At 48.9% G+C, this 22,841-nt stretch overlaps 1 protein-coding gene across 5 annotated transcripts; it reads left to right on the plus strand.

Annotated features, from left to right (window-relative positions):
- Positions 1 to 9,280: 9,280 nt before the first annotated feature.
- Positions 9,281 to 18,968, plus strand: RAPSN (receptor associated protein of the synapse; the record flags this gene model as incomplete). 5 transcript variants are annotated; one of them, XM_082627724.1, is made up of 8 exons in its annotated part: positions 9,281 to 9,472; positions 10,049 to 10,387; positions 15,660 to 15,818; positions 16,372 to 16,470; positions 16,547 to 16,669; positions 17,166 to 17,219; positions 18,248 to 18,447; positions 18,896 to 18,968. In XM_082627724.1, 8 exons carry the CDS (start codon positions 9,281 to 9,283, stop codon positions 18,966 to 18,968), a joined length of 1,239 nt encoding a protein of 412 aa, XP_082483850.1. The 5 variants fall into 5 exon arrangements, with proteins under 5 accessions (XP_082483850.1, XP_082483851.1, XP_082483853.1 ...); XM_082627725.1 differs by lacking the exon at positions 17,166 to 17,219; XM_082627727.1 differs by lacking the exon at positions 15,660 to 15,818.
- Positions 18,969 to 22,841: the final 3,873 nt, after the last annotated feature.

The following is a 22,841-nucleotide window of genomic DNA, read 5'->3' on the forward strand; positions in this document are numbered from 1 at the left end:
CCGTGGAGCAACTGGGCCCGTGTGCCACAACTAGTGAGCCCGCGTGCCACAACTAGTGAAGCCCACACGCCTAGAGCCCGTGCTCTGCAACAAGAGAAGCCACTGCAATGAGAAGCCCACGCACCACAACGAAGAGTAGACCCCGCTCACTGCATCTAGAGAAATCCTGTGCACAGCAACGAAGACCCAACGCAGCCAAAGATAAATAAACATTTAAAAAATGTAAAATAAAATACACATTAAGGGACTTCCCTGATGGTCCAGTGGTTAAGACTCCACACTTCCACTGCAGGGGGCACGGGTTCGATCCCTGGTTGGGGAACTAAGATCCCGCACACTGAGTGGTGCAGCCAAAATAAAATAAAATACACATTAAGCTGCATAACCATCAGTATGTATAAAATTTCCATGGGGTGGCTTCTCAGATCTGTTTCACACTTCGGGGAATTGGGTCAGGGTGGAGAGTCAGGGGCTTCCCCATGGACTCCCTTCCTGTACCTGTTTCCTCTATGAGTAGAGGGTGGTTGAACCAGAGATTCTCTCCCACTTAGCACAGATGTTCTGTAACTCACGATTGAGGTGGTAGATCTTCGTCTTAGGACTCCTGTATTCCTGAGATAGAACTTGATATAAAAATAGAATGAGGACTTCCCTGGGGGTCCAGCGGTTAAGACTGTGCGCATCCAGTGCCGGGGACACAGGCTCGATCCCTGGTCAGGGAGCTAAAATCCCACATGCTGTGTGGTGCGGCCAGAAAAAAAAAATGCTAAGTACAATTTGAATATCTTCCGGTTTAACATCATACTTAAAGGCCGTTGTTTCTCTTTAAAATTTACCAAAAAAAAGGGACTATGCCAAAGGTACTATTTTTAACCTAAAAAAAAATTGACTTATGCATCTTTATAATCATATATCTGTGTCTTAATTAAACTATTTCTTCTAAAAACCCACATGCAGTCACCTTTTATTTTTGAATAGATTCCTTAAGCACCTAATTGCCGCACTCCTGGTTCCCGGCTTACTGGCTTTCTCAGTCAGTACACAGCCTCCCTAACTCTCCCAGGTACTTTACATGCTGTGCTCACCTGAGCATCTCAGTCCCTGATGAAGAAAAGCCATCAGGAAGGAAATGAAAGAGCAGGTTTGTTCCTTCACCTCTGGGAATGTCAAAATAATGTCTGATAACATTGTCCTTCCAGGAGGGATCATAGATGGCTTTTTTTTTTTTTTTTTTGCAGTATGTGGGCCTCTCACTGTTGTGGCCTCTCCCGTTGCGGAGCACAGGCTCCGGATGCGCAGGCTCAGCGGCCATGGCTCACGGGCCCAGCCGCTCCGCGGCATGTGGGATCTTCCCGGACCGGGGCACGAACCCGTGTCCCTGGACTCTCAACCACTGTGCCACCAGGGAAGCCCCATAGATGGCTTTTTCTTGCACCTTCTGCCTTTTTCAAGCTCTTTCCTTCTCTCTGGGGAGTCCTTTCCAACCCCCTCTGCCACCATCTGGTGTTTAATTTTTTTTTGCATACATTGGCTTTCTCTTTACTGGTAAAGGCTCCAGCTGTTGAGAGGACTGTTGTTCTTTTCAATCAAAGTCAGATCTTGGGATGGGGAAATGAACACGTTTCAGCCGGGAACGGCTGTCCCAACACTCCTGCAGCCAAGTCTGTAGGACCTTGGCCCTGCTTCCCTCCCCACACCCCCATCCCCCCATGCAGGGTCCCAGTGACCTGAGGCCTCCTGAGGTTTGGGGTGTTCTTATACTGTCTGATTGAGGTATAATTCACACACTATACAATTTGCCTACTTAAAGCATCCAGGTCTGGTTTTGAGTGTTGTGCAACCATCACCACAACCTAATTTTAGATCATTTTCATCGTCCTAGAAAGAAACCCCATACTCATTAGCAGTCACTCCCCTTCCCCCCCTCATCCCCATTCCCAGCCCCTGGCAACTACTAATCCTTCTGCTCTGTAGCTTTGCCTGTTCTGGATTTGTCATATAAATGCAGTCATACAGTACATGCCTTTTGTGTTTGGCCTTCACTTAGCCTTACCTCCTGAGGCATTTTCTTCTTTCCTCCCCATGCTTGAAAACTGCTCACAGCAGTAGCCTCGGACCACCTGCTCCTGCCGTTTCTAGCCCTTTTGAGCTCGTCTCCTTGCAGACCAGCCGTGTTTCTGCAGCGCCCTGTCCCTTCTACTTCTCCCAGCCCCTCCTGTTACCTGCTGTGTCATCTGCCTCTCCCTGAGTCTGGCAGGCTTCTAGACCTACCTGCATTGTCCAGTACGATTACCCATTAGCCACTGTAGCTACTAATTAAAATTAAAAACTTCATCTCAGTTTCACCATGAAGCCACATGTGACTAGTGGCTATCATGTTGGACTGCAGGACAAAGAACATTTCCATCATCACAGTCGGTTATGGTGGTTGGGACTGCTCTGGAGAGTTACTTTCCTTTTAAGAAAACAGAACAGCTACCATTTATGAGTTGTAGCCCCTGTACTAGTGCACCCAGCAACTGGCAGCATAGGGAGATGGAGACTGAGACAGAGACACTGCAGTTCTTCTCTGTCACAGCTATACTAGGAGAGTTGGATTTTAACCCAGGTCACCCTGACTCCTGCAGAGCATATTCCTCTGGGAGTGAATGGTGGACCTTGGGGGCCCTGGTTTAAATTCCACCTTTAGAGTGGAGCTTCATGAAGGCGGGGACCATGTACGTATTGTTCTTCACAGGAGCCTTAGGGGCTGGTAGATAATAAGCATCAAGGAGACATTTAATGAGTGAGTAAATGAACAAATAAATATCAAAAGATGACAGTTGCTTTTGTCCAAGAGCTTTCGGACATGCTTTTTCCCCCAACTACATGACATTCGAGTTTTATTTAGAAATTTCCATCCACGCCAGAAAGAAAGGGAATAACTTATTTTCACGCCTGTTTATAGATTACTAGCTACCAGCCAGGACCCAAATTCTCTATAGGCCCTCAGTGGCTGTGAAACAAATGATGGCCAAGTCCGTTAGAGCCACTTTACAAGAATTCTGCTAATACAGCTTCCTGCCCCGTGAGGAAATTGGTGGAGGGGCACCTACGTGTGGTACTCCAGCCCTGAGAGTGCCACCAACCTGGTCATTCCTGAAGTGGATAGTGCCCAGAGCCTGGGGCTTACATGACACAATGACTTTTTTTTTTCAAGTTAAGGTTTGAGGGTTTTTTTTTTTCCCAAAGCATAATGTTATAGACGAGGACTTAGTGTGTGGTGGGAAAAGCTTGTGTTTAGGAGTCTCTTAATCTGATTATAATACCAGCTGTGTGACCTTGGGCAGGTGACCTGATTCAGCCTCAGATTCCTCACCTGCCAAATGGAAATGAAAACACCCACCCAGCAGGGCTGGGAAGATGAGAGAGTGTCTCCAGCGTTTAGCACACTGCCACCCTTGGCAGACATGCTCATTCAAGTCGCTAACGGCCCTAAGTACATCAGAGTTAACAGTGAGCGTTTCCCCATCCCGTAGCCCGTTGATAACTGTCAAACAGGTGGGGGAGTACGCTTCCAGAATTTCTCTCTATATACAAAAATATGTACACATATAATGATGTTTGCTAATAAAAATGAGATCATGCCTTAATGTACAGAATGTTTGCATTTTTTTTTCAGTTACTTTGTCACGGGCACCCTTCCATCTGGACATGTACACTGGAATCTACCATTTTCACTTTTAGAGACTACATAGCATTTCATGGTTTCTCGACTGTCCTATTGGACACAGGTTATTTCTAGATTTTTCACTATTATAAACTGTAAGAGCCAATTCAAGGAAGGTTCGGGGACTTCCCTGGTAGCGCAGTGGTTGAGAGTCCGCCTGCCGATGCAGGGGACACAGGTTCGTGCCCCGGTCCGGGAAGATCCCGCATGCCGCGGAGGGGCTGGGCCCATGAGCCATGGCCGCTGGGCCTGTGCGTCCAGAGCCTGTGCTCTGCAACGGGAGAGGCCACAACAGTGAGAGGCCCGTGTACCACAGAAAAAAAAAAAAAAAAAAAAAAAAAAGAAGGTTCAGGAGTTCCATTAGAGGGGCATTAGTGCAACATCTTGTTTTCAAAGCAAGTTCTTATTTTATCGTCTCATTTGGTTTTCACAGAAACTGTCAGAAAGGTAAAGCTCCATTTACAACTAGGAAAATGAATTTGTCGAGAGGGACAGATGTCCCAAGGATCCCGCTAATCGTGGCAGAAGGGGCCTGGGACTGTCCCCTTCAGTTACATTTGTTGTGCAGGGACTATAAATGCAGGGGCCTGCAGGGGCCAGGCAGGTGATGCAAGCCTGCGAAAGGAGACCAATCTAAGATGACAAGTGACAATTGGCTCAGTGTCAAGGCAAGAATAGCAAGAGGTGGGGAATGTGGACGAATGAGAGACATTCTTGGTCTCTTGAGGCCAGACACCAACCACTTGACTTTTTGACATGCAGACTCATGGGCCCAGGGATTGCTTGAGCTTCCAGTCTTCAACAGAAGCAGGAAATGCCGATTCTTATATGAAATCTCCCAGATAACAAGTGTAGCCAACCAACTTGGAAATCATCAGCCCTTGCACGCTGGATTGTGAGCCCTGCTTCAGGCCCAAACTTCATTTTCTACTTTCGATTTTAAAATGGGAATCTAAAGTGTACCAGGCCGCATAGCTGCTACCTGACACAGCGGTCACTTGGAACAAGCCCCCACGCTCCTGCTGTCCCATTACCCTGTGAGGTTAAGTGGCCCAGAAGAGACTCATTTTGTGACTCGCCCTCCCGGTTCCGGGGGCCTTTTGTCAGCCTTCATTGCTGGGCTTTGGTGAGCAGGGCTTGATTTTGTTCACCTTTTCCTTAGCCTTCTTTGTATACATTTCTTCTGCTCACCCAGGCCAGAGCCTTGGACAGCATTCCCAGTGGGCTTGGGTGTGTCCGATGAAAATCACTGTGATTCCTGAAGACGGCTGTCCAGGTCCCCTTCACTTTTCTCCTTCTCCTCTTTTCCGGGACAGTGTCATGGTTAAGAGTAGGACCACTAGAGTCACACTGCTTGGGTTCAGTCTCTGCTCTGTCCCTAGGTCGCAGTGTGCTCTTGGGCAGGTCGCTTTACCTCTGCGTGCCTCCCAGTTATCTGTAAACTGGAAGAAATGCTCAGCTTAGGAAATGTTAGTTGTTACACTTCTGTTGGTCTCCTCTCACTTTGCCAGGGGCTGTGCAGGTGCTGGTGGTACAAAGACCACACCGTTGCCCTAAAGGAGCATGACCTTGACCTAACTGTGTGCAGTGGTCAGCAAATTGCTGACTCTGGGGCAGAGGAAACTGTCAAGTTTTTGAGTTTTGCAATCACTCGCGTTCCCACGTACCCGTAAGGCTGTGGTTCCAGATTCCTTTGGGATGCTGAGGCAAACTGCCCACCTCCCTTCCCTCCTGTCAACGACTCGACTCCAACTCGTGCTGGTCTACAAATGGGAGAGAATCTGCTGGCTCCTCAGCACTTGCCCTGTGTGCCCAGCTTCCTTCCCCTCTGGAGGTTAACTCCAACCCAGGACCCACCTTCCCAGCTGAGAGGAAGATCCCAGCCAACTCTCCTGTCCAAGTGGCTCCCTGACTCTCCCTCGCTTTCCCAGCTTCCTGTGGTTCCGGTTCAAGAGCACTTCCCCTGGGGCGTCCCGGTATCCTTGTCCAGTCCCAAGGGCCCCTCCTCCATCCCCTTGACCTATGCTGAGCATGCACCCCCGCCCCACTCCCAGATTGCCCCACTCTGGACCCATTTTGCTCGCAGTAAACAGGAAGTCATCTCTGCCTCTACTCAGGACGAGGCGGACAGGGCAGATCGGCTGTAAGCCTGGAGCGGTTGCTTTAAATTTCAAAATTAAACTTTCACTTCTCCCCTTTTTCTCCCCATTAATTTAACATATTTATTGAGTGGCCACTGTGTGCCAGGTCTTGCTCTGGAGACATAGTGATGAATGAGATGAAGTCCCTGCCCACACATCTGAGTGGGGGAAACAGACACTAAGCCAATAACCTCATTAATGAATATGATAAATCTTGTATCAGAATGGAATGTAATTCTCTATGAGTGTAATAATAAGCTGATCCACCCCAACTAGGACTTAACTGGGCAGAATGTCAGGGTAGGGACCACGAGGGGCAAAGGCCCTGGGACAAACAGGTTGGCAGTTCCTCACAAGTTGAACACAGAGTTACCTATGACCCAGCAATTCTACTCCTAGGTATATACCCAGGAGATATGAAAACATATGTCCACATGAAAACTTGTACATGAATGTTTATAGCATCCTTATTCATAATAACCAAAAAGGGAAACCAACCAAATGTCCATTGACTAATGAATGGATAAACAAAATGGTGTGTTGAATACTATTCAATGAATAGTATTGAACCTTAAAAACATTATGCTGAGTGAAAGAAGCCAGTCACAAAAGGCCATATGTTGTATGATTCCATTTATATGAAATGTCCAGAATAGACAAGTCCATAGAAAGTAGATTGTGGTTGCAGGGTGTATTCGTTTGCTCAGGCTACCATAACACTGTGCAACAGACTGGAGGGCTTAAACAATAGAAATTTATTTTCTCACAGTTCTGGAGGCCAGAAGTCAGAGATCAAGGTGTTAAAAGGGTTGGTTTCATTCTGAGGCCTCTCTCCTTGGCTTGTTGATGACCCTCTTTTTCCTCCTGTGTGTGTCTATGTCCTGATCTCTTCTTATGACACTAGTCATATTGGATCAGGGCCCCTTCTAATGACCTCATTTTACCTTTTTAAAGATGGTGTCTCCGGGGAATTCCCTGGCCGTCCAGTGGTTAGGACTCCGTGCTCTCACTGCAGAGGACCTGGGTTCGATCCCTGGTCAGGGAACCAAAATCCCACAAGCCAGGTGGCACAGCCAAAAAAAAAGATGGTGTCTCCAATAAGGCACATTCCGAGGTTGGGGGGTGCGGTCTACATATCAACACCAACCTATGAACGGGGGCACAATTCAGCACCCCATAACACGAAGGAATGGGGGGTGACTGCTAATGAGCACAGGACTTCTTTTCAGGGTGATGAAAATGTTCTGATATTAGAAATTTGTGCTGATCAATGCACAAATTTGTGAATACAGGCACACCTCGAAAATACTGCAGGTTTGGTCCCAGACCACCACAGTAAAGTGAACATCACAATAAAGCAAGTCACATGAATTTTTTGGTTTCCCAGTGCATATAAAAGTTACGTCTGTGCTATATTGTGGTCTATTAAGTGTGCAATAGCATTATGTCTAAAAACACAATGTTCAGACCTAAACTAAAAAATCTTTTATTGCTAAAGATACTAACCATCCTCTGAGCCTTCAGTGAGTCATAGTAGTAACATCAAAGATCACTGATTACACCTCACCATAAGAAACATAATAATAATGAAAGAGCTTGACATATTATGAGAATTGCCAAAATGTGACACAGAGACAAGAAGTGAGCATACGTTGTTGGAAAAACGGTGCCGATAGACTTGCTCGATGCTGGTTTGCCACAAATCTTCAATTTATAAAAAATGAAATATCTGCAAAGTGCAATAAAATGAGATGTGCTTGTATACTAAAAGCCAGTGTCCACTCTGAAAGGACAAATTTGCCCTGGGGCAAGAAGGAGTCTGGTTTGCAGAGAGGGAAGAGAAAGATGGGGTGAGTCAAGCTGGTGGGGATGGCAGGAGCCTCCCTCAACCCCATAAGCCCCAGTACTTCACTGGTCTGCTCCCTATATAAGACTTTGCCCTTCTCCAGTGTGTCTGGCATTAAAACTCATTGTAAAGCACTCTTTCAAACTGGGACTGGGGTTGGAATTGGGTATCTTTTAAACCTTCAAAGACCAACTTCTGTTCCTCATGGTCAGTTTGCCATGGAGCATACGGACGCAGCTCTAGATAACCTCTTGCTTATTGTCACATAGTGTTTCCTGTGTGTCAGGCAGGCACTGTTCTAAGTCCTTGTCAATTACTAAGTCATTTAGTTCCAGCAGTCCAGTAAAGGGACTTCCCTGCAGTCCAGTGGTTAAGACTTCGCCTTCCAATGCAGGGGGTATGGGTTCGATCCCTGGTCAGAGAGCTAAGGTCCCACATGGCTCGTGGGCAAAAAGCCAAAACATAGGGCTTCCCTGGTGGCGCAGTGGTTGAGAGTCCGCTTGCCAATGCAGGGGACACGGGTTCGTGCCCCGGTTCGGGAGGATCCCACGTGCTGTGGAGCGGCTGGGCCCGTGAGCCATGGCCGCTGAGCCTGCGCGTCCAGAGCCTGTGCTCCGCAACGGGAGAGGCCACAGCAGTGAGAGGCCCGCATACTGCAAAAAAAAAAAAAAAAAAAAGCCAAAATATAAAACAGAAGCAATATTGTAACAAATTCAATAAAGACTTTAAAGAATGGTCCACATCAAAAAGAAAGAAATCTTAAAAAAAAAAATCCAGTAAAGTAGGAACCATTATTCTCCTGCCCAAAGTCACACTGCCCATACAGATAATAAACGGCGGAGTCAGAATTCAAACCCTGGCAGCCTGGCTCCAGGGTCCACGCTGTTACCCACCACACTGTGGGGCTCATAGCAAGCCTGTGGGTTAGGGTTTATTAGCCTATTGCAGCCTCAATTTACAGATGAGAAAACTGAGGCCCAGAGAGGTGAATGACTTGTTGGCTGGGGTCGGACTGTGAGTTAGGACACGTTGGGATGGTGTGGGCATGTGCACGGGTAAGGGACCTCGGCGCCCAGTGACTCACAGGAACAGAGCCTGGGGTCGGTGGGTCTGGGGGGAAGGTTGGGATGGGGAGAGGCCCCAGCCTCCTGCTGCCTGTGTGCCCAGCCTCATCCCTGATTCTTCCAGCTCTCAGCCCACCCCTGGAGGCAGCTCCTTGGCAAGGCTGCGGGGACGGCCTGCCTGGCCAGGAGGCTCAGGGCCAGTGTCAGAGGTGCTGAAGAGACGCCCAAGGGGATGCCTCGGGGGGCAGGCACCTTCCTCCCAGCTCGGGAGTGGGTGTGGCAGAGGCCCCGCGTGACCTTGTGGCTGACATTCCTTGGCGGCCACGTGGCCCCAACTGGCAGGGACAGCTGCGGACAGCGACGGACCAGCTTTGTTCGCAGGGTGGCGCCTGCTCTCCATCCAGGCCCTGCTCCTTCTGGGGGCTCGGTGGGCAGCTGGCGCCGTGTGTCCCCCGCCATGAGTGTCTAGAGGCACGGAGCCACCAGGGTCTCTCTGGAGGGGGCTCGGGGCGCTGGAAGGATGGGGCAGGACCAGACGAAGCAGCAGATCGCGAAGGGGCTCCAGCTGTACCAGTCTAACCAGACAGAGAAGGCGCTGCAGGTGTGGACGAAGGTGCTGGAGAAGAGCTCGGACCTCGTGGGGCGTTTCCGCGTGCTGGGCTGCCTGGTCACGGCCCACTCGGAGATGGGCCGCTATAAGGAGATGCTGAAGGTGGGAGCGCCGCGGCCGGGCTGGGAGGGCGGGGCCGGGGCGGGATTTCTCCCAGGCCTCCCAGCCCCCCTCCCGCCTCCTCAGGCTCCCCTGTATCCCACAGACTAGTGGCTGGGGCCTGAGGCTCTGAATCCACTGGGTCTCGGCTTTGGATTTGGGCCTGTGGCCTTGAACTCTGGTGTCTGAAGCTCTGAGACTGAGGTTCTCAGCCTCAGGGTTCGGGGAGCTGAAGGCCAGGTCTCAGAGTCGAGGTTCCAGCCTTCCTATTCGGGGTTCTGAGTCTGAGTCTAGGGGGCGCTGGCTCCAGGTTTGAGGCTGTGGATGGGTGGGTGGTGGAGACTGCAGACCTAGGCTCAGGATGGAGAGGTGGAAGCTGTGGGTCTGGGTTTGGGAGGTGGAGGCTCCTGGGCTGCAGCTTCTGGGGCTTCTGGGACTGGGGAGCAGGGAGCGCATATGAGGCCAGGGGTGGACGCTCTGGGCCTGAGGCTTTGGGCTGTGAGGCTTGGAGGGACGGAGGCTCGGGTCCCAGGCTCAGGGTCCAGGCTGACGCTCCCGGCCTGCCACCCTGGCGGGCAGTTTGCTGTGGTACAGATCGACACGGCTCGGGAGCTGGAGGATGCCGACTTCCTCCTGGAGAGCTACCTGAACCTGGCGCGCAGCAACGAGAAGCTGTGCGAGTTTCACAAGACCATCTCCTACTGCAAGACCTGCCTCGGCCTGCCCGGCACCCGGGCAGCCACCCAGCTCGGAGGCCAGGTCAGCCTGAGCATGGGCAACGCCTTCCTGGGCCTCAGCCTCTTCCAGAAGGCCCTGGAGAGCTTCGAGAAGGCCCTGCGCTATGCCCACAACAACGATGACACCATGCTCGAGTGCCGTGTCTGTTGCAGCCTGGGCAGCTTCTACGCCCAGGTCAAGGTGGGCCCGGCCCCCCAGGGAGGGCGGTAGAGTCTCGGGCTCCCTGAGAGTCTCCCGTGAGCCACGCTCCCTGTTGCATCACCTCGTTCAATCCTCCCATTTAGGTAGGGATGAGGCAGACGGAAGCCTGGGAGGGAAAAGACAGCCAGGAAGTAAAGACATGGCCAGGCAGGGCAGAGCCAGAATTCAAGCCTTGATCTGTCTGACTTCCTGGGGGAATGGGAAGCTCCTATGTGAGGACAGGCCATGAACCTGTACTACCACGTGTTTGTTGTGTGATCTTGGGCAAGTCACCTCTCCTCTGTGAACCTATGAAATGAAGGAGAATGGAACCCACTTTACAGCGTGGTTGTAAGGATTCATTCATCAAATATGTACTGAGCATCTTTGATATCCCAGACACTGCTGGCCTAGGGTGCAACAGTGAAAACAACAGCCAAGTCCCTGGGTTCATGAACCTTGCATTCTAGCTGGGGGAGAAAGACAAATAAATGCAATCAGCAAATCAAGTATACAGCATGGTGGAAAGTGCCTAGGAAAAAGGCGAGCAGGGGAAGGGGGCTGGAAGTGCTGAGGATGAGGTGTTGCAATTTCAAACAGGGTGGTTGGAAGGCCTTGTAGAGGTGATGTCTGATGTCTTGGAGGAGGTGAGAGGGTGAACCATGCAGAAATCTGGCAAAAGAATGAAAAAGAGGGAACAGTTAAAGCACAGCTCTGCCCTTGGGGGACCTTACCCAGTATGTTCCAGGAAGGATGGAGGCCAGCATGGCTGCAGCAGCTGTGTGAGAAGAAGGTAGGCGGTGGTGGGGTCAGAGAGGTAAGGGGGAAGGGAAATGGCAGACTGAGAAGAAACTGATGGGGTCAATGACCTCAGGCTTTTGGTCCTGAGCATCTGCTCTCTTTCCCCCTAGGCATCTAGGCTGTGCTTGGCCCATGGGGGATGTTAGTGCCTGGCACATAGTAGATGCTTAAAAAATCCTGGAGAGTGTAAATGCTGATGGATCAGAGGTGGAAGTATGAGGAAGTGAGGGTCATCCATGACCACACTGAGGATTTTGTTTTCAGCAACTAGATGTATGGGGAAGCCATTCAGTGAGATGCAATAGGATTGGAGAGGGATAGGGGTGTTTTATAACCTTTTTTATTATGAAGAAAATTAACCATGCAGGAAAGCAGAATAATATAATGAATCTCCATATACCCACTACTTAGATTTAACAATTATTAATATTTTGCCATATTTGACTTACAAATTTTTCACTGAAGTGTTGTGATGCAAAATTATAGACATCGGGCCTCCCTGGTGGCGCAGTGGTTGAGAGTCCGCCTGCCGATGCAGGGGATACGGGTTCGTGCCCCGGTCTGGGAGGATCCCATATGCCGCGGAGCAGCTGGGCCCGTGAGCCATGGCCGCTGGGCCTGCGCATCCGGAGCCTGTGCTCCGCAACGGGAGAGGCCACAGCAGTGAGAGGCCCGCATACCGCAAAAAGAAAAAAAAAAAAAAAAAAATTATAGACATCATGATATTTTACCCCAAAGTAATTCTGTATGCATTTCTGGAAAAAAAAAAAAAGAAAGAAAGACCATTTTCTGATATAAGGACACTTTCTTACATAATCACAATACTATTTATCACACACACCATATTGAACAATTATCTCTTAAATTTCTCTACTTATCCTGAAAATATGCCTTTATCCTCGGCTTGTTTGAATTGGAACACAAACAAGAACCACACATTGCAGCGGTTATTATGTCTCCCGAGTCTCTTTCTATAGAGAATTCCTACCCTTCCCTTTATTTTCCATGGTTTATTGAGGAAGCCGGATGAATTGCCTTGTAGAATGTTCCATCTCATTGTCTCATTGCTTCCTCAAGGAGTCATGTAAGTTGTTTCTTTGTCTCCATTACTCTCTATGAACTAGAACTTACATAATGACTTGGTAAGATTTAGGTCACGCATTTTTGGTGAGAATACTATACAAGCGAGGCCGCGTGCTTCATATTACATCAGATCGGTAGTTAAGGGAGTGACCACCTGATCCCACTGTTTTCAGCTTTGCTGTCTTCCTTTCACGACCGGTAGGTTAACTTGTGGGGTGACACTTTGGCTGTGAATATTCAGTTCTGCAACAACATTTTCCGTAATGGTTTGAGCATCCATTGATGTTTGTTGCCTGAATCAATTCTTTCATTTCAACTCTCATGAAATGGTGATTTCCAAGTTCTATCATGACTTCTGCAATTATTAGCTGGGATTTTTCTATAAGGAAGAACTTTCCCTCTTTAACTGGAGCTAGTGGATTACTCTGAAATACAGTTCCTTAAGGAAAGGCAGAATAAATACTTTTTCCTTTTCCTTTAATTACCACTTTCCAGAATAATGAGTTGATGTGATAGTTGCCTTCAATGATCACACTTACTTGTTTTGCTTCCTCTTTTTGTAGTATCGTTGTGAAATCATGGATTTAAAAAAATATTCAGTACTCGTCAGGCAGTTGCAATCATTGTTCCTTTTTATCTTAATTTTAGTCAGTGGAATTCTCTTCAATATGGCTACTGTGTCCTTTTGACGAGACTTCATTTAGTCTTTGAAAGAAAGCATTCTTGTTTTCTGGCACAATAGCCTGTCCCACACTTGTTTTGTATACTGTCGTCCCTCTGTATCTGCGGAGGATTGGTTCCAGGATCCCCCAGGACACCAAAATCCGGGAATGCTCAAGTGTCATATAAAATGGTGTAGTATTTGCATAACATCTACATACATTCCCTCCACCTCATACTTTAAATCATCTCTAGATTACTTATAATACCTAATACAATGTAAATGCTATGTAAATATAAACAGGTGTGTGGCAAATTCAAGTTTTGCTTTTTTGGAACTTTCTGGATTTTTCCCCCCAATATTTTCAACCCTCGGTTGGTTGAATTCAAGGATGTGGAACCCTCGAATACAGAGGGCCCACTCTATTTCCTGCTCCAAACCTGGAGCCAGCCATTCCTCCGGGTCCTTTTTCAGTAGGAAATGGTATTTAAAGACCAAACATGGGCTCTCAGGATGCTCGTGGCTACTGGGTTGTTGTTGCTACTAAATCTCTTCCGTTGTGAGGACGACTGGACTTTATACTGATATTTCCAATTCAAATCCAATGTTTCAGGATTTTCCTTAATTTATTTCAGACTTGATTCTCTTTTCTCTTAGACTGAAAATCTTGGTTTCTAAATATTTACTTTATCCTACAAAGTACATAAAATAATTTCAAAAGACAATACCAATATTGTCTTACTCAAAAAAAAAAAAGAAATGACGAATGAGGTTTGATTTCTTTGCCATTTTTTGTCTTTATAATATATCCCACTATGGCTGAACTGTTCAAGTATATATTTTAAGGTCCTTTGAAATAATAACTTTTCTGTATAGCTATATTAATATATAACATATATAATATAATATATAATATATTAATATATATTATAAAACAATCGTAATATACTATGATAGAATATTATAATATACCTTGATTGTATTATAATATATACTTATGATTAGAATTGATTATAATATTAATATAATGATATACATTAAGGTCATTTGTTTCCATTTTCTATTTTTAGGGTTTTTAAAATTAAATTTAATATTTTAAAGCCTGTAAAACATTTACATGGCTTCAAGTTAAAAAGTACATAGTAGGGACTTCCCTGGTGGTCCAGGTGAGACTCTGTGCTCCCAATGCGGGGGCCCCCGGGTTCGAGCCCTGGTCAGGGAGCTAGATCCCACATGCGTGCCGCAACCGAGAGCCCGCATGCCCCAGTGAGGATCCCACGTGCCACAGCTAAGACCCGGTGCAGCCAAAAAGAAATAAATTAATAATAAATAAATTAATAAAAAGTACATAGTACAAATTAAGTATGTTAGGAACAGGTTTTTATTGGGGTTACTGAGAGTTCTCTTTTGGTCATATTAACTTGTTAAATATTAAATAAAAATTCAAATAGGTTTTCTACAAAGAAGAACAGAGAAGTGGGGCTGTAGCTAAATGGGACATGAGATCAAAGAAGGTTATTTGATTTTTATTTTTGTTTTTGTTTTTCAAATGAGATAAGAAATGCCAGGCTGTGATTTTACATTGATAGGAATGATTCAGTAGAAAGAGACTGGGGAGGGGGTTCCAGAGCCCACATGGAGGGGGTCATATTTAATTTGTTAGGAGCAGGGAGTAGCAGGAAGGAGGCAGTGTGGGAACAGATCTGGTGGGTTTGACGGATAAGGTGGATAAGGGAGCTCCTCTCTGATTTTCTTCTCTTTTTTAAAAAATAATTAAGTTATTTATTTATTTATTTTTGGCTGCGTTGGGTCTTTGTTGCTTCACGCGGGCTTTCTCTAGTTGCAGTGAGCGGGGGCTACTCTTGGTTGCGGTGCACGGGCTTCTCATTGTGGTGGCTTCTCTTGTTGTGGAGCACGGGCTCTAGGTGCGCAGACTTCAGTAGTTGTGGTGCACAGGCTAAGTAGTTGTGGCACGCGGGCTCAGTAGTTGTGGCTCGCAGTCTCTGGAGCACAGGCTCAGTAGTTGTGGTGCACGGGCTTAGTTGCTCTGCGGCATGTGGGATCTTCCTGGACCAGGGCCCCTGCACTGACAGGAGGATTCTTAACCACTGCACCACCAGGGAAGTCCCTCTTCTGTTTTCTTAATGGTGCATAACGTGAGCTCATGTGCTAATAATGGACAGGTTGAGAAGACATTTGGAAATTTGAGGAGAAAGAAAGGTGAGAGGATGATTTCTTTGCCTCAGTGAGTCTGTCCCAATGTTCTTTCAGCTGACTGTGCTGGCAGTCACTGAACATTCAGTGATGACTGGGTGCCAGGGGGCAAACTCCAGTGGGGTTGGAGTGGGCTCTGATATCCCCACCACCACCCTTCTGTGTGTCTCTGAAGCCGAGGGGCCCAACTGGGACTGGGTGAGAGTAGGAGCCAACTGTATTTTCTTCCTTCTCATTCATCCGTTCATTCATTCATTCAATAAATACTTACTAAGTGCCAGGAACTGTGCTAGGCTCTTGCCATTCATCGGCAAACCAGATGGAAACCCCTGTGTTCATGGAGCCCACACCTGTGCACTGGCTGTTCCCTCTGTCTGGATCACTCTTTCCCTGGACACCAGAATGAATGAATGAATGAATGAATGAACATGCAGTGGAGCGTTCCACTTAGGGGCAGCCCCTGCCACTCTGTGTGCCCCCTCCCATCCCACCCCCTCCCTGTGTCCCCTGCAGGACTACGAGAAAGCCCTGTTCTTCCCCTGCAAGGCTGCAGAGCTCGTCAACGACTATGGCAAAGGCTGGAGCCTCAAGTACCGGGCCATGAGCCAGTACCACATGGCTGTGGCGTATCGTCTGCTGGGCCACCTGGGCAGTGCCATGGAGTGCTGTGAGGTGGGGCAGCAGGGAAGGGGGGCAGTTAGAGGGTGGTAGAGTAGGCGGGGTCTGGGCCCAGGGCCTCTTCCTGCCAACTCAGCCCACTGAGACCCCCAAGCCTTGCCCCTGGCCCCTCCTCTCTACAGCTGAGCCCCTGAAGGATGTGTTTGTTCCCCAGTCCCCCTGCCCCAAGCCTCATTCCCTTCTAGTCTGTTTTCAGGGGAGGGCACTTCCCTCTGCGCCCCCACCCCTGCCAAAAAAAGTGCCCTTATGGGGCACTTTAAGTAGGAAGAGAGCCAGTCTCTGGAGTTCCACTGATCTGGGTTCGAATCCCAACTTTGCCACTTAATAACCTGGTGACCTTGGTCAAGTCACTTCTGTTCTCAGAGCCTCAGTTTCCAGTGCTGTCAGACCTCAGTGGTTCAGTGCATGGGCCTCAGCACCATGAAAGGTGTATTGGGCTCTGAGGATGTTGGTGACCCTGGACTGCCCATCAGAGGGGCCCAATGGGTGAAGGCACCCCAGTGGTGGGGGCAGACGAGCAGGTCTGAGTGACCGGCCTCTGTCACAGGAGTCTATGAAGATTGCACTGCAGCATGGGGACCGGCCACTGCAGGCACTCTGCCTGCTCTGCTTTGCTGACATCCACCGGAGCCGAGGGGACCTGGAGGTGAGGTCACTGGGATGCAGGGGGAGGTGGTGCGAGCCTGGCCTGGCCTGACTCCACCCCTGACCTGGCTGTGCAGACAGCCTTCCCTAGGTACGACTCTGCCATGAGCATCATGACCGAGATTGGAAACCGCCTGGGGCAGGTACAGGTGCTGCTGGGTGTGGCCAAGTGCTGGGTGGCCAGGAAGGCGCTGGACAAGGTGAGGTGGACCCCTTTCCTGCAGCCCACAGCTCTCCCCAGTGCTCCCACTTGAGGCCAGTAGGTCAACCAACAATGTGTGGGTCTGGTTCTGGGCTGGACTCTTCCAGACACTGTCTAACATCAGCCTCACCCCAGTCCCATGAGGCCAGAGGATTCCAGATCATTTTCCGGGCTCAGAGAAGGTCCATGACTTGCCCAGTCAAACAGCTAGTAAAGGGCCAGGCCTGGGGTTTGCACTCAGGACACTTTAACTGCCTCCTATGATTTCACGACACCTCGTGAAATAGGAATGTTCTTCCCATTCTATATCTGAGTAAACTGAGGCAGCTCTGGTGACTGTACCCCAGCCTTTTCCTCTTACCTTCACACACAGGGCAGCTGCCCAGAGGTGCTGCCCTCCCCAGACCCACCCCTCCCTACCCCTTCCTTCCCTGTGAGCCAAGGCCTCTGTCAGACAGCTCTGCCTGCAGCCCTGGCCTGTGCTCACCTTCCAGGCTCTGGATGCCATCGAGAGAGCCCAAGACCTGGCCGAAGAGGTGGGGAACAAGGTCAGAACTGAGTCCATCTGCTGGGTCTGGAGTCAAGAGCCCAAGGTGGGATCTTGGGAGCGTGGGGAGGCCCCCCTGAGCCTGCTCATGCCCTGAGCCTCCCCTGATCTCCAGGAGCTGCCCCCATCATCCCCAGACCCTGGCTGTTTCTCTTCCACCCAGAGAGCACTTCGGAGGACAGGGCAAGAATTCCATAGCTCAGGGGATATCAGAATTCCTCAGAGGTTTCTTGATGGTCATTAAAACTCCTAACAGTGGCCTCCACTCATACAGAGGTGGGCATCACAGGGCTCTTCTAGGTATCGGTTCCAGGCCTCACTGGCTCCCTGCAAGGTAGGTACAGCAAACCCCATTTTACAGATGAGGAAAGTGAGGCTCAGAGATGTGCTCAAGGTCCCACACCTGGTAACTGGTCTGTCTTAACTCCAAAGCCCGTGTTCCTTTCATAGTATATGTGGCCTCTCCAAATTTGATAATCCTATCCAAACCTTTAAATGTTGAAAATAACCTCAGTGTTTCTCAAAGTCTTCTAGAAGATGTGCATTTCTCAGGGATCAGGTGCACAGTCCAATTAACATGCCAAACATATGTGCCTTGGCTGGATGATACCTGCTCCGGTTTACTCAGATATCTCAGGCTCTTCAGAAGCGCTGATGAGCTGCTGTGTGTATTTAATTAACAAAAACAAGAAAGAAAATTAATTGTTATGAAGTCAGTGCAGCAGGTTTGGTCAATAAAATCCTTCAAAAACATGGAGTCCCCAGCGGGTTCTAGGAGTAAGGATCACCCGTCTCACCTACCTCCTTTCTGCGTGAGGGGAAACCGAGGCCCAGAGAGGGCAGGACGTTTTTCCTAGGCCCACCAGCAAGGCAGGAGTGCAGCCAGGACGGGACCCCTGTGTACGGACCACCCGGTGGCCCCGTGGGGACAGCTTCTTGGGCTGGGCAAGGAGGGAAGCAAGGCGGCTGCTCACTAGCACCTACTTGTCTCATCCCCACGTCCCACTCTCCTGGCCGCACCGGCCCCAGCTGAGCCAGCTCAAGCTGCACTGCCTGAGCGAGAGCATCTACCGCAGCAGAGGTCTGCAGCGGGAGCTGCGCGCCCACGTTGTGCGCTTCCACGAGTGCGTGGAGGAGACGGAGCTCTACTGCGGGCTGTGCGGCGAGTCCATAGGCGAGAAGAACAGCCGGCTTCAGGCTCTGCCCTGCTCCCACATCTTCCACCTCAGGTGAGTGCCCCACCGGTGGACACAAGGCACTCGGGGCCTCTCTGGGGCCTAGTCACAATAGTCATATGAACAGCAGAGACCTACACAGTGCTTTCGGCATCCCATGCCTGTTCTAAGCGTTTCCTATTAACTCATTGAATCCTCCCAGTAGCCCTATGAGGTGGATGTTCTAGTATTCTCCCCAAAGAGGACCAGAGAGGCATCTCAAAGGTCATAGGATTTAGATGCCCAGGGCCAGAGCTGCCTCCATCACAACCTCCTGACTCCCAGCCCAGGCTCTGCCCTGGAGGCCTCCCCAGGCAGAGTGCGAGGGGCCAGCAGGGCTGCTGGCAGGAGCCTGGTGGCTGTGGATACCTCCTGCACCTGCAGAGGACGGGGGAGGAGAGAGGGCCAGGCCCAGGATGGGAGGACAGGCCCGCTGAGTGGACAGGGCCCTTTGCTTCCCAAGGTGCCTGCAGAACAACGGGACGCGGAGCTGCCCCAACTGCCACCGCTCATCCATGAAGCCTGGCTTTGTGTGACCCCATCAGGTCGTGGGCTTCTGCCTCGCCTCCCCTGCTCCTTCTCTAGCCTAACGCTGGAGGCCGCCCTAACCGGCTGTGCCTCCAGCACCTGTTTACTCCTGGGGCAGCCTCCAGGGCCTCCTCTGGCCTCAGCCAGGGCCTGGGGCCTGCCCACTGCTGCTCCTCCAGGCCCAGCTGCCCTCCCCCACCTCTTTGTACTTTGCTCTTTACAGAAAAATAAACCGTTTGTACCTGGTCCCAGCAATTCTGATTTTCCCTGCCCGGGGTCTGACGGGTGGAGGAGAGTGGGAGTGAGGCTCCCCACGTGAGCTTCCTCAGACACACGTGTCTCTGTGCCTATATGTAAGAGTTCCTCCAGCTGCCCTTCCAGGTTTTGGGGCTGCCACTGTGAGCCAGAGGCAAGATCCTGCAGGTGAGGAACACCTTTAAATGCTGACATGCAGGGCTGGAGAGGAAGATGTGTTGAACAGTAAACATAGTAAACCAGCAACGTAGAAAGCCTGTTAGAAAGATGTTATGGATGGAACTGTGTCCCCCAGATTCATGTGTTGAAGCCCTAACCCCCAGCATGACTATATCAGGAGACAGGGCCTTTAAGGAGGTAATTAGGGTTAAATGAGGTCATGAGGATGAGGCCCTAATCCATTAGGACTGGTGTCCTCATAAGAAGAGGGGGAAACACCAGAGAGCTTTCTCTCTCTCTGTGCTGCACAGAGAAAAGACTGTCTGAGGACACAGTCTTACTGCAAACATCTGCAAGCCAGGAAGAGAGGCCTCACCAGAAACCTGATTTCCTGGCACCTTGATGTTGGACCTCCCAGCCACCAGAACGGTGAGGAAATACATTTCTGTTGTTTAAGCCACCCAGTCTGTGGTATTTTGTTATGCTGAAACTAATGGCAGAAACTAGCAGACTAATACAAAGTGATAAGTGCTTTGGAACAATAAAGAATAGAGCAGCATTCCTCTTCCTCATCTCCATTCCCTTCTCTTCTTGTCAGTCCTAAAACCATTAGGTGGGACAGAGCAAGACAGGCATCCATGTGGAGGGGTGGCCTGGTGTGGGATATCGGAGCCCAACTAGGTGAGGAGAGTGTCCACACAAGGGAAGCCCCAGTGTGGGGAGGTAGAGCCTGTGTGGAGAGAGAAGGGTCCTCACACACATGGGTGCCTCACCCTGGAGTGTAAGAGCCCAAGTAAGGGGAGAAAGGAGTTCACATGAGGACAAGGCCTGGTGCTGGGTATTGGGGCCAAGAAAGGTGAGGAAGACATCCATGCAGATGGGCAGTCTGGGAGCTGGAGCCTGGGCAAGGAGGGCAGCTATGCTCAGGGCAGCCTGGTGTGCTGTGTCAGAGTCAGAGCAGGGTGATGGGGATACCCTGGAGGAGAAAGGCCTAGCATAGGCACCTGAGCAAAGTGAGGAGAGCATCCACATGGTGGTGGTGGGTGGAATATGGTCCAGTGCAGAGTGTCAGAGACCAAGTCAGGTAAGGAGGGCAGCTGGCATGGGCTGTTGGGGCCTAAGTGGGCTAAGGAGAAACCCACGTGGGAGAAGGTTGGGTGTGAGGTGTCAGAGCTTTCTTTCTTTCTTTTCTTTTTTTTTATTTAACTTTTTGGCCGAGCCACGTGGCTTGTGGGATCCTAGTTCCCTGACGAGGGAGCGGACCCGCACCCTCAGCAGTGAAAGTGCAGAGTCCTTACCACTGGACTACCAGGGAATTCCCTGTTAGAGCTTGAGTAGAGCAAATAGGGCATGCACATGGGGCATTTGAACAAAGACGGACTGAAGAAGGATCTGTGCCTGGAAGGGAGTGGCAATGAGAATTTGATTACATAGAAGGGTTGATCAAATAAGTAAACATATTAAAGGTAATGGGTGGCAGGTCACTATTGAAGAAGAGAGTTACAAATAAGGAAAGGGAGAAAACCAAAGGGACCCAGTCATATTGAATTGGAATTGTAGAGATTAGTGTGAACTATTGGATTTCTAAATATATAGCTTAATAGAGAAATAAATATAGTTACAAATGTGTGTGTGTGTTTGTGTGTACGTGCAAACACTCGTGCCTGGGAGTGACATGCCAGTAGCAATGAGCACATCTAGCGCCCAGATATTGGCTTCTAAATACCATGTTCCACTAATAGAACCAAGACTCTTTGGAGAAATGGCTGGTTCTAGGCCTGGACCAGGGAAAGTACAAGATGAACCTGGAATATCTTATGTCAGAAAGCAAAGAAAGCTGAAAGAATGATGAAGATAACCCAAAAGGACACAGGAGCAAGAATGAATGGGCTCCCACTGGCCCATTAATAATGACTGTCTTAATCAGCTCAGGCTGCCATAACACAATACCATACACTGGGTGGCTAAAACAATTGAAATTTATTTTCTCACAGTTTTGGAGAATGAAAGTACAAGATCAAGGTGCCAGCAGGGGTGGTTCCTGGTGAGGCCCTCTTCCTGGCTTGCAGACAGCCACTTTCTCACTGTGTCCTCACATGGCGCTTTCTCTGTGCTTATGTATAGAGAGGGAGAGAGCAAGATCTTCCTCTCGTCCTCTTCTTATAAGGTCACTAATCCCATCATGAGGTCCCCACCCTCATGACCTAATTGAACCCTAATTACCTCCCAAAGGTCCCATCTCCAAATACCTTACATTGAGGTTTAGACCTTCAGCATATGAATTTGGAGGTGGGGATACAAACATTCAGTCCATAGCAATGATTTATTGGATAAAACAAGAATCCATACTGATGTAAATAAATAAATGAATAAATTAAAAATTTGATGAATAAGAATGGGATATTTACATAGTTCCAACGTACTTCCCCACAAAATACTTATTAATTTCAAGGGGAAAACAATTAACCTCACGGTGGAGAAGGTTTGCAGATACGAGATTAATCAAGTGAGAAAGGTTAACATCTCCAGTAATGGGACAAAATGAAATCAACTGCTACCTGAATGAATGGAGTGAGAAACTCAGTATCTCTTTTGTGATATTCCTGCAAAGATGAATCACCCGAATGTAAAATCATGAGGAAACACCAGATAAACACAAATTTAGAAATATTCTACAGAATAACTGTAATCTTCAAAAGTGTCAAGGTCATGAAGCCAAGGAAAGACTGAGAAACAACTCCAGATTGAAAGAAACGAAAGAGCTACAACTAAATACAATGCCTAATTCTGGTCTTGATTCTGGACTGGATCCAAGTCCGGAACCAGTATGTCCTTTAATGCTGTGAAGGACATTATTGGGACAATTGGTGGAATTTGAATTCAGTCTTAGGATTAAATGGTAGAAACAAATCAAGGTTAACTTCCTGATATTGAAGGTTGTATTGTGCTTAAGTATGAAAATGTCCTTGATTGTAGGAAATTCCCACCAAAGTATTTGAGGTGATGTCGTATCCCGTCAGCAATTTTCCCTCAAATGATGCAAGAAAAAAAATTATTTGCAGTGTATTTGCAACTTTTCTTTAGGTTTGAGATTATTTTCAAACTAAAAATATATAATTAAAAAAAAAAAAGAGCAGCACAGGGTAAGGGGTTGAGGAGCGTGGGGACAGGAAGGACCCAGCAGGGCAGGCTGCAGCACTAAAAGGCTGTGAGTGTGGGTCTGGACGAGAAGGAGGTATTTGAGCAAAGACTTGAAGGAGCAAAGGTAAGGGAGTGAAGCAAGAAAATATCCTGGAAAGAACATTCCAGGAGAATGGAACAGAGTCCAAGATAGGAGCTGGCCTGGCCTGGTCACGGAGCAGCAAGGAGCCCTGAAACTGTGAGCAGGGAAGAAAGGAGTGGGAGTCGAGGTCCTGGAGAAAATCGTGGGAAAGCAAAAACCTGCAGGGCCCTGGGCCTTTGTAGGG

Source organism: Mesoplodon mirus (genome assembly GCF_964341445.2).
Source record: "Mesoplodon mirus genome assembly, chromosome: 7".
NCBI classification, from domain to species: Eukaryota; Metazoa; Chordata; class Mammalia; order Artiodactyla; family Ziphiidae; genus Mesoplodon; species Mesoplodon mirus.